The 12,308-nt window shown below is 36.9% G+C and overlaps 1 protein-coding gene across 4 annotated transcripts in view; it reads right to left on the bottom strand.

The window, feature by feature from the left end:
• Positions 1-9,623: 9,623 nt before the first annotated feature.
• The window catches only part of LOC103770662 (calcium-activated potassium channel subunit alpha-1-like), a 57,696-nt gene continuing 55,011 nt past the window's right edge, over positions 9,624-12,308 (bottom strand). For 2 of the 4 annotated variants that reach the window (XM_008937933.1, XM_008937935.1), the window contains one exon: positions 9,624-10,276. In XM_008937933.1, the coding sequence (XP_008936181.1) occupies positions 10,125-10,276 (152 nt within the window). In that variant the 3' untranslated portion in view covers positions 9,624-10,124. Of the gene's footprint in view, positions 10,280-12,308 lie in introns of all 4 variants that reach the window. The other 2 variants (XM_008937932.1, XM_008937934.1) reach the window with 1 other exon arrangement.

Raw genomic sequence — 12,308 nt, 5'->3', positions numbered from 1 at the left:
AAGCAGAGTACAGGGTCCAATGCCCTCTGCCAAAACCTTTTGCTACAAAAAAAACATAGTGCTGTGAGCCCTGTAATGTATTAGGGAGGAAGAATGATCAAAAATGTCCTAATGACAAGGTTTAACTTCATGACCAAGAGGAACCATATTGGCTCTAGGTGACGAGGATGTAGTCTGCAGCCTACTGTACAGGTGGTGGGCTATCTGTCACCTATTATAATGATGCCAAATAATATATTTTACATTATTATTGTTATATTTATTGTATTTAAAGATATTTTTAGTGACATTCTCTATACTTAAGAACTCAGGGCTGCAGGATTAAACTGATTTGATTTTTTTTTTCAAAGAAGTTATAAAGCACATAGCTGTAGCTAGGCTGCACAAGTCAATACTGATTAGAAGCAGAGGGGTTTACATCTGTGCAAATAACCCACACAACACACCCCCATTCCTCTAACAGAGTTGTACAATGATAGAGCCCACTAGTGGCTTCTGCTGCTCAACAAACACCCCATCACCAAACAAAACAAAATAAATCCACAACTTTACAAAATGCTCAGAAAGCTGAAGTTTGGCTACAGGAGACTATATCTATAGCTATATCATCTATGTCTCTATCTATATATGTATCTCAATATTGATGTCGATATCCACACATATATATTTCTCTTTTCACCTCTACATGCCTTATTACTTTTTTTTTTTTTAAATTTTATCTTTTTATTCAGTATTGTGTCAGTCTATTTTGCTTCTATTCAGGCAATTAGGAAAATGAAATTATTCTACATAAATTTTTCTTTCCAATTTATGTTGGTCCCTTAATGTGTAACATACAAGCCACCTGGTGTAACTGCCTTGTGATGTGCTCTGATTTAGTGCTGTTTAGCAAGTAGTACTGTAATGGCATGAAGTGCCAGCAACCAACTCCTGAAGCTGCATGGCCGTGCATGACTGAAGTGGAAGTTAACACCCATAAACCCAGTACATATGCTGCCCAAACCTGTTCAGTTGTCATGTTTAGCACTGGTGACAAGATTCACTTTTTTTTTCTTTTTTTAGATGTTAGCCATGACTAAAGATTGTTAAGCTTAAGGGAGAGTGAGAGACACTTTAATGTTAGCCCTCATCATTTTGCCTTTAAACTGTAAGATATAGGGAGGCAGCAGAGTTCTTCCATGGTCTAGGGAAAAAAAATGTTGGGAATTTTTTGAAAGTAGTTCATCACCTCACAAAATTTTCATCCATACCTCTGTCACTAACTGAGTACTGTTTCACTGTTGCTGTTAAAATTAGTGAGCTTGTAAGGATGAAAGCTGGGATGGTTGAAATGCACAATAACTGTTAATTGGCTGAGGACTTAATGTGATCTTTGATTGCCTTTCCCTTAACACTTATAAATAGGCCTGAACATCCTCTGCCTTTGAAGTGAGAGAAGATTCACAGTCTTTCGCTCTAGGGGCTGCAGGTGAGGCAAAGGGTGGGGTTGCAATAAATGAGGGAGGATTGGAAAGAGGGTCATTTCGAGTGGGGAGGGACATAGGAGTGGGTGGGGGTGGGGGTTTGTATTGCTGTAGAGGATTGTATCAAATGTTTCACCTTGCCTTTTAGCTGTGAATGGCAGTTCATCAATGCATAAATGCTTATGAAATCACCTCTCTAACTTGAACCATACATTCCCAATTGAAATAAAATAAAAAATTATGTTTATTGTCATACACAGCAAAAGACAATTACATCCTAATTAAAGCATAGTGAAAGAGTAGCAGGACTGCCTCATAGTACAGAAGAAGCATAAGCAGCCTGTTCATCCACTGCAACCGCTTTCTGACTAGGACTACCGTATCATTCTGGGGGTCTGCATAAGATGCTGCTCAAGCTAATCTTTGCACAGATGAGTAACTGTAGAGGGCTGTAGGCACAGAACAAAACAGCTATTCTATGATCAGGTTTAAGTGATTTTGGCAGCAAGCTGTGCTGTGTAGGAGTCAAGACCCTAAAAGAAAGATTAGTAGGTAGTGACATATATGCATAAATATACACATCCAAATGTACACTCATATATTAATGGCTGATTATGTATGGACAAATACCTCTTTTGTAATAGGGATCCTTGTGCAGGGAGCAGACACCTGATTAAAGCTGTGATGAAGAATTATCTTCCTATCCTCAAAAGAGTAGTTCTTCATGGTGACTTGCATGACTGTCTCTTGCTTCCTTGTTATCATTCTCCTTCAGTCATTAGAAGTCAAACTTACTAGTTAGTACCTGAAACCATGAAGAAACAACATCGACCTAGTATACATCTCTTACTAACATAGTAAGAGATGTAACATAACAGTGATATAAATATAGTAACATAGTCCTTTCATTGAACTAGTCTAGACAGACATCACGGGTTTTGTGGTACATAAACACCCTTTCCCAGTGAGTGTATCTTAGGATGGGTTTTGACATGCTCTCAGTGAGGGCTGGACCAGTTTGCATTACTGGTGCTGAGTCAGTTTGTTACACAGTTCTCCATTGTTCTGCTCCATTACTATTGTGCATTGATTTCTTTCCTCCCTCCCACCCACAAAACACGATTTGCTTAGAAATCATCATTGTAACCATTTTATACAAGGTTCTTTATGTTACTTAGATCCTCCACATTAGGACCAATAAACTATTTGTACTTTCGGGTTTTTTTTTTTTTTTGGAGTCTTTTGCAGTGCTCGGCTCTTCTTTCTTTTCCATGATTCAGAATCAATAAGGTTCATCACAGAATCATACTGTGGTTGATAACAGAGCACTGGAACAGGGTGCTGGAGAGGTCATAGAGTCTCCTCTGGAGACTTTCAAAACCCACCTGGATGTGTTCCTGTGCAACCTGATCTAGACTTACCTGCTTTAGAAGGAAGGTTGGACTAGATGATCTCCAGACATCCTTTCCAACCCCTATCTGTGATGATGCTGTTACACAGAGGATTAATGATGTCAGCTTTAATGACAGGACTATTTTAAATAGCAGAATGCCTGTCACATGCACACAATCTTACAGACGCCAAAAGGATACTGTTTACCTTAAACTTAAAATATACAATTGCATGCAGGATTACATCTAATTCCTGTACTGCAATAGAAGAAACATAGTCCAGATCTTACAAATAACTTTTAAATATATTTGTCATGAGAGATTAGAAAACCTTTGGACTGCTTATCAGTCCATCATAACCTGACTCATCAGAGCTAAAGGTACCATGAGATGCTTCTGTTTAACCATGTAAAGTAGCTAAATTATACCAGAATATAATAATATTTGACTATATAACTGGTGTTAGGGTGATTGTTGTTACTGCAGAATTATTCACTTACAGACCTCACAACATCCTCCACAGCAGATTATATTTATTATTAGGAAGGGGCTTATTCTGAAGTGTGAGCAAGAGATAAATGTAGATGGGTTAGTCCTAGTTCAAAGTATTAATAGCACTGGTTTGATGACTGAAGTATTATACATGACTTGGTGATACGTGTTGCATCACTATGGGTGGCAACCAGACTTGAAGAGCAAAAAGAAAACACAGCAATCGCTCTTTCTTTTAGAACACAAATACATAAATTTTAATCTGAGAAAAATACAAAATGAAACCATGTACAAGTTATGTACAAACCCTTTTTACAGGACAGTATATTTATCACTGGATATTACATATGACAAAGTCAGGTAGATCATTTCTGAGCACCAGCATTTGTTCTCTCTCACCAACCCATAAAGGTAAAAAGTAAAATGATGAAGTCATACTCCTTTTTCTTGATGAACTTTTAAGTTAAGATGCTAGCTGGTTCTCAGTGTACCACCCCCATACAAATTATAACTAAACAGACAAGTATAGATGTCAAAATATATTGTGTATATATGTTTGCATGTGTGTTTTTTCTAAAGGAAGAAAAAAAATCAGCCTTGAATTCTACAGAATTGCAAAGTTAAAGTTATATCAAAATTTCTTTCTTTCTTTCCTTTTTTTTTTTTTTTCCTGACAGGTTAGATTTGCATTGGCTGAGCATGTGTGTCCCAGTCCCAAGCTATATCATGGCACAAGTGGATTTTTTTTTTTTTTTTTTTAACTGCTAGTTAAGGAAAATTTGAGTTAACTTCTGCTGACCTTTTCACGTTGTTCCTGTTATTGTCCAGTCAACAAAGTGCTCATATGCCAAAGTTTTGGTTTCTGAAAACTCTGTTTTCTCTTACGTGTATTCAACTGCCTATATGTTAAGTTATGGGTTTGGTGTTTTTTTTTTTTTTTTCTGAGTTATAAAGATCTCCTCTAAAATGCATTACTTGAAGCAGCAAGAAGCTTTCTCTCAACCTCACTGGGTTCTAATTAGATGCAGCATTACTGTGTTCACCTTCTTATGTTACATATTGTCCTAAATCAGACACAAAGTGATAAAAGGTATTTTATATGTAATATTTTCTTCCTCCCTCCACCTCTTCTCATTCTGACTTAAAAGTAGCACACCATTATATAAAACAGCTACATTAGACCAGCAGTCCTATCTACTAACTTTAGTAGAATTTAATTATTTATATAGACTACTGCACATTATAGACTTCAATGTGGCTGCATGTTCTATAGCAGAGACTATCTGTTAATAGATACATTGTTGATATAAATATAGCTTTGATGAATGCTGGGGCAGAATTGTCAATATTATAGGCTTATGTACTATCCTAGGCAGTGACCACAGCTGAAAGATATGCCAGTCCTTCACTATTTCAAATTTGGTTGGTACCTTTGTATTTCTCAGTACAAAGACACTACAAATATTATACCTGCTAACTGAATGTTAGACCTGTGTGCATATATAATGATTTTTTTAAAAAAAAATATATCCTGTAAGCCTGTGGTTGTTCAAAACACCTTAGAATTAAAAAAATAAATAAGTAAAATTGCTTGTTCATATGTTGGGGATATTGGTGGTTCAGATGGCAAGGAGACAAAAATAAACAAAGGAATATAAGAAAACTCTCTTTTCCCTTGAATTTTTCTGCAAATTTGCTACTGTCTTTGACAGATATTCCCAGGCCAATCCACTGTAACACAGGGAAAGGACTTCTGTTTTCACTTTGTCCTGTTCATCACCTTTCACACACTTTGTTATTTTGTTTAAGCACATTTAAACCTAGAAATGAAAGGTGAGACACACACTTCTTTTGGTGCTAAGGAAATTCATGATTATAACAGCTTTAAAAACAAAATACCACACATACACCCTGACCTCAATATATGTTCATTTCAAGCACATTGGGATCCAGAAGCCCTTATGAACCTGCTTCTTGATAAAACCATTTAAGTACCCACACTGTGTTTAACTTTGAGCCCATGTGAGTCAGCTAGAACAAGGCAGTTGATAATATGTTTATGGATTTGCTGGTGAGTGACCAAGCAGTGAAAACATACATAATTACCCATTTGTAAATTATTGCTTTTTTTTTATGCATTAGTTTATGCATTCAATTATTGCAGTAGATATTAGATGTAGTTTACATGTAGGAACCCCCCCAAGTCCTCCCTGAATGAAAACACACTATCATCATTTCCTCTTCTCCTACTCTATAAAGAGTTCAAGAAATGCAAATCCCCAGATCTCTTTTACACTTGCCAAAAAAAACCAACAATCACCTCACCCACGACCCTCTGACAAAGTTTATATATAAAAGGTTATAGACAATACTTCTGTAGTGCCTCTTGTACATTACAGGCAAACTACTTTTCCCCTTTTAAACATTTGCCTGAGGCAAATTAAATTGTTTCACATCCATGACAGCTTAGTCATTGGGTGGCCTTTTTCTTTAAAATTAAGAGAAATGGTATCTTTACTATGACTAAACTGGGCTTCCTGTACAGCTCTACCTGCTACAACAGCCTGTACGCTGCTGAAGACTTGTCAGCTCTTTCAGGACATCTCTGTGGCTGGATAAGGCTACACGGGATCCTCATTATTCTAAATCTCATGGCCTTTTGGATGGGAAAGCAGCACTGGCTTTCCCGTCAAAGATGATCTGGAAATAGCCACTTGTTGAAATTTGCTGAAGAACCTGGATGTGTCAAGTGCCTCCCACACCCTGCTTTCTCTGTCCCTACGCTCTTGGCTTTTGGGCTAGTAGGGCTTGCAGTGCCCTTTTGTGTTACAGATGCACTACAAATGTTGTCCAGGAACCTCTAGCACTGATCACACCCCGGATCAAGGGTTTTGTACTTTGTACCACCTGTACTTCCTACTGTTTTCTGTCAATGCTGATCTGAAAGAAGAGCTGTAAAATTGAGGTGACAGTCTAAGAGAGTTTTTTAAAATATACAAGAAAATGTTTGTATCTTGTTTTTTCCTATTGATAAATGCAGCATATACTTATCATCTCAGATGCAACAGTAGCACAGCCACATTGAGGCCTTAAATATTGCACTTGGACTCTGAAAAATATCTTTTTTTCTTTACACCTTAATTTTGGCTGTGCCACCCAAACAACACCCTGTCTGAGGTTTTATCTTTTCATCTTAGTGTTCATGGGCTTCAGAGGACAAGTAAAAACCCTAGCCACAAGACATAGAGACAGGAGACTTTCTGGCAATGCAGGAACACACATGTGCACAGGTGTGAGGAGAGGTCAGAAGACTGTCCTGCTTTCAGCAGAGACAGGTTTCTGCAGTGTACTGTCAGTTCACCACTAACATAACTAACAGGAATGGCTGTTTTTTGGTCAAACCAGGAAGAAACAGTAGGTATAATTCCTCCGTGTACTAGCCTGTAAGCCACACATTTGTGTGTTTTCTTTGTGTCTTTCTTCACCCCTGCTACCCCACAAATAATGACCGCCTTCTTGTGCTGGCTCTGTAACAAATGCATATATACTCTCATATATACATATGTGTGGACATGTATATAGGCAAATACATACACACACACTATGAGTTACTAAAAAAAAAAAAAAATCACACCCCACCAAGCTATTGTTTAGCCTGTATTAATTGTGCATACAATTATTAATGAGAAAGTGGAAATTATTTTTTCTTTTTCTCTTTTGTTGTCTTTTGAGAAAGAAGTAAGAAATTAATAAAGATCACACCCTTATTTCTATGTCAGTCATCATGTGGTCTGTCAGCCGTCACGTAGGCCACTTCCCCAGCCACTTGCCTTTATGTCACATCATCTAGTCAAATAATGGTGCTGGTCTTATTTTAGTCTTTAATGGCTGGATGTCAAAGATCTCCAATAGGTTTTTCTACATGTTCCTCTGTAGTTCCTTTGCCAGAAGTCAAACCTGCATCTTTGATCATCAAAACAAGGTCTAAGATGATTATTGTTTGCTCTTAGTTTTTCTATAAATGGGAAACACAAAACCATAATGATACCTGTTTGTCTTGCTTTCTACAGGTGTTGTTCTATCTATTGTTACACATGGCACTATATGTGCTAGGAGAGTGCATGAGTTTATTCAGATCTTGTCCTTTATTTATGTGCTGTTGTTGGCAGCACGATATTTTGGGGGTTGACATTTAAACTGGACAGAGACACAAACAAAACTTAGGCAACCTTAGGATCCTTAGCTGTGTAGGAGTGTTTTATTTGATTCATTGTTAGTATGTTTTATCCCATGAATCCTCACTTCTGAAGGAAGAACACTCAGAAATAGCACTGTATATGATAAAATATAAGATATAATGTTATTTGCCTCTATAGTAAACACCAGTCTTCTATAGAAAAAAAAAATCGCATATACTTAGTGAAGTTGAACACAAATTTCAAAAATCCTCCTGTACTCAAGACCAGCTTTTTTTTCTATCTTGTTATATTATGAATACAGTTCATAACGAAAAAGGAGCACTGACTTCAAAGTAAAGGCTTAACATGACCCAACGCAGAAACTGGATGTAGATTATAACATGTCACTAGCTGAAGCAGCATAGACTGGAGGAACTCACCAGAATCATCTTCTGTTTGGGGGACTGCGAAATGAGTTAAGCATGGCCTAAATTATAATGAAAAATTGTTTAAATTGTTTTGTTACTTTGTAGGAGAGTGAAATATTTTAAACAATCCAATTTTACAGATACTGTATTAACAATTCTTGTTATTCTCTTTAAATAGCTATTCTACAAAATGTAACAACAAAGTAGTCACAGTCCAAGAATTCACTCCAGAGTAAAGCCTATTAGGTGTTAGTGTGGCTATATTTGTACTGCAGCCAGTGGACAAACATTAAAGCTGAGATAATTTAGCTTAAATGTTGGTTTATATAGTGAACATAATTGTTTTCACAATAAATTAATCTGCTTTGTATTTGTCTGATTCAATGGTATTTCTCTAGTGATAAAAATACCACAGGATGTGCTAATGTGGTGTTTAACAATTCTGCAAAATTACAAAGCCTAAAGATAACTTGCACAATGAAAATCTGCTTTTCCTGATGACTGGGTCCTATGTTTTCGTTTTAATCCTTATTAGCACAGCCTTTATTATTTTTTTTTTTTTAAATCACAGAACAGTGTCAGATGTTGCTAATTTGAGATAGATAGAGAGAGTTACTAAATCATTTAGAACATCAAATGCTTGGGTGGTTAGATACTGCAGCACAGATAAGAAACATCACATTTTTTGTCTGATGGCTATAAAGCTTGCTGGCAACTTTGTGAAACTGCTGACACAAAAGGCACCCATCAAAGGCCTTTTGTAAATTATCATAAATACATTCATTACTTTTATTTTGATTTGGTTATTACTGTACTTTCATGCGTGGTGCCCCAGCAAAGGGAAAATCAATCAAAGAAAAAAAAATAGCAACAGCTAAAATAAGATGTTGCCTAGTGCAGGAACTGAGAACAGCGTGTTGTGAGATTATGGAGTTGAGGCTAAACTAGTTTTTATCCTGATCTGAACTCACCCAAAGGCGATCCGGTGTGCCTTTTACCAAGGTATGAGCTATCACTAAAGTGCAAAGATCTGGAGCTAAACCTCTCTACACACCGGGAAGAATGTGAACCAAGGAAACAAGATTGATGCAAGGCCAACAGCACTTTTTAAGTAAGCAACCAACATAAAATGTTGCATGAGGAGGTTTAGAACTTATGATTTCATGCACTTTTTACGCACTCGGGATTAAAGCACTGTAATACATGGCAAAAGAAGAGGAACTGCCAAACTTGTATTTCTGAAATTATCAACTAATTAAATTAACGGCTAATGGGAAGTGGAGTGGAATTGTCAGACTGGCCATTTATAGCAAGTGCTACCTATGAGCACCTTACCTACATGGCTCTCAGTTTAGAGTACTGATGTTCACTATGTTAATGTCACAGAAGGTTATTGAGGATGCTGGGCTTTCCTGGGCAGGCCTGTGTGTTTGCGGGGAGGGGCGCCCTGTGTGTGTGGTTATTGGGCCTGAACATAACTGGCAATTAAGATGAGCTGGATACGATGAGAAAACAGACTATTTCAGAAGTATGTTACATGTACAAAAATATGACTTTCAACTTTGAAAATAAATAAATTCAGTTTATTAAGAGCTGGTGTCAGTGCTGAACAAGATACACATCCTCCAGTAAAGAAACATTTTGGTGAACTGGGGTTTTTCTGGTTTTCTCTTTTTGATTTACTAAAATACAATTTGGACCTTTTATACTTTTTTGCTTTTTGTAAATACATAATTTGTCTCCCTTAATTACATGTCCTTGTAACTGTGACCATCATTCTCCTTTAGGACAAACACAGTGGGTTTTGTTTTGGTTTTTTTTAATTCTTAGGAGTCTGGCCACATATGCAGATTATGTGTTGCTTTGTTTTGTTTTTTAAGGGAAAATATTTGACAATGAAAAAAAAAATTCTAATAAATAAAAATAATTTAAAATGCTAGAGGCTATACATGACTAGCTTTGATTATGTTCATTTATAAATGAAATAGTTTCCAAAATACATGGAAGCAATATTAAAGGCAGACAAACAAATATCTGTCTACTTTATTTTCCCATTAAGCTTGCCCTTCTTAACTTCTCCATCGGTGGTTCAGCATGTAAGAGGAATAAATGTCACATCACCATTCATGAAGTTTTTCAGGCTTTAAAAAAATAGTTCTGGCCTCGAAGGAGTCAACATTCATCTTCAACTTCTCTGATTGGTGGTATCAAGCTGCTTGTCGATTTATATTGATTGATCTGATTGGCCATGTGAGTGCTCATGGGCTTGATTTGAATGTTTCTGGGATAGGCATTATCCGTTTCATCTGTAAACCATTTCTTTTCTGCTAAGGAGCAAAATGGATAGAGACAGAATAAGGAGGGAAAATGAGAGTTTTAATTAGTGAAGCACATACACACATAAATACAAAAAGAAAAAAAAAAGAGGAGGAAGAGCAGTCAGCAAAGTTTATAGAGAAAAGGCAATCAATAGAAGGTGACATTGACTAATTACTAGCAGTACAGTGCATTAGATTAATACCTCTGAAAATACTTTTCATGAAAGGAGGATGACATGTTTGCAGATTTAATAGTAGAAGCTAAAGAAAACTGTCAATATGCTAGCTTGCTTGTTGAACGTAAGAGAGCTCTTTATTTTTCATGCTCAGATGAACACCCTCTGATTCCTTTATTGAAAAAAATGATACACATAAAAGGCTAGACTGAGAAGCCAAAAAGAGCAGATGGGACAAGGGTAACGCAGAGAAAAGCATGTGAGTCCATATTCAGAGGAGCACATAAAGAGACAGAGGCTTCTCTGAACCATTTCAGCTGTGGGGTGGTTGCTACCACTGGCTCTGGTATCATGCAGGAGAATGTAAAGAAGAACTTTCCACAGCTGGTGATAGAATAAACAGGGCTTGCATTCATACTGCCAGATGGCTACACTCCAGCATGGGTTGGTCATTATACTGCTACTCAGCAACCTGACTACTTGGGCACTGCTGAACTGTCCAGTTTGGGAAGGGGTATGGAACATACCTGACACTGCAGATGACTGAAGTTAGTTCTGAATGGACTGGTAGTGATACATAACAGCAAGGCAAAAGAAGCAAGGCCTTAAAGGTAGATTAAAGGGGAAGCAGTTCCTTTTACACCTTTGGGCAGTATTTGTTTCCATTAAAATAGAAAGATTTTTATGGTACTGATTTAATGTGAGCTGAGAGGAATATAGGAGGGAGTGAGGATGCTGAGAGAGATTGCAGCATTGCAGCCATTCCCTAGCTGCTTATGACTGTAAGCACTGTATTGCATTGTTCATACACAGGTGTAAACAAAAATCTTCTTAAAACTCACAATAAGAAAAAAAAAAAAAAAGGAAAGGTAATTTTCTTAAGCCCTTCAGAGAGCAATTACTGTTGTATTTCTTAACTACAGGTACTCAGCTGTACCAGATAGTTCTACTCCAAGGCTTAGAAGCTTGTGGTCTTAGAGTGGCTTATGGCCATCAGATGCTTGTGCTTTGACAAGCATTTGTGAACAGGGGTCTCCATTCTCACTCTCCTTCCCCAAATTCCTGAGGTGGGTGTGCAAAGCAGTGGCCAGAAATGATTCTGGGGATGGGATATTGCAACTGGGGCACATCAGAGCTGCTGCTTTTACATGTATGCACTACTCATTCCAATGGGGAACCCAAAATACTTCAGAAGATTTAGAGTCTTGCAGGAAGTGCTGCATAATACAAACTGCTGCTTTTGCTTATCACTGAAAAATGCTGCTCTATCCGAGTTGGAATCAGGGCAGGAGTAAAAGAAGTGCAGTTTCAAATAAATAAATAAATAAATAAATACAAGCAGAGTAAAATCCATCTCAGAAACCGAATGATCAAGAACAAAAGCTCAGGAGGTGAAACAGAAATAGAAGCTGGAAGATCAAGAAGAATAAAGGACAAATATATGGGCATAAATACATAAAAATAAACAACTAGCTTCAAAGGTAAGGCCTCTAAAGAAGCCAATTTGATTTCTAGAATTACTGGACTTCTCTGTGACTTTTGTGAATATGAAATTTAAACACACATACTTGATACTGATTTTAAGCATCTACATGGCAAAACCTCCAATCCCCAACAACAAAATCCAAAATCATGAGGGTTTAATCCATCTTTTTTTCTTATTTTTTTCACCTGTGCCTATGCTCTTTAAAAACTTCTAATTGAAAAACAAGGAATTGTATTAATAATTAGTGGCTTATTACTGAAGGTAAACAAAACAACTGTATTGTTTTTCTTGTCGATTTCTAAAATGTATTTTACCTTTTTTTTTTTTTTAAACGTCCCACTCATCTGTGATATTTGTGATCAGGGCAAATAGTTCC

This window comes from Merops nubicus, unplaced genomic scaffold, assembly GCF_000691845.1.
Source record: "Merops nubicus isolate BGI_N331 unplaced genomic scaffold, ASM69184v1 scaffold17663, whole genome shotgun sequence".
In the NCBI taxonomy this organism is placed as follows: Eukaryota; Metazoa; Chordata; class Aves; order Coraciiformes; family Meropidae; genus Merops; species Merops nubicus.
The sequence above is the reverse complement of the archived record's forward strand: the minus strand, read 5'-3'. Positions and strand labels throughout refer to the sequence as shown.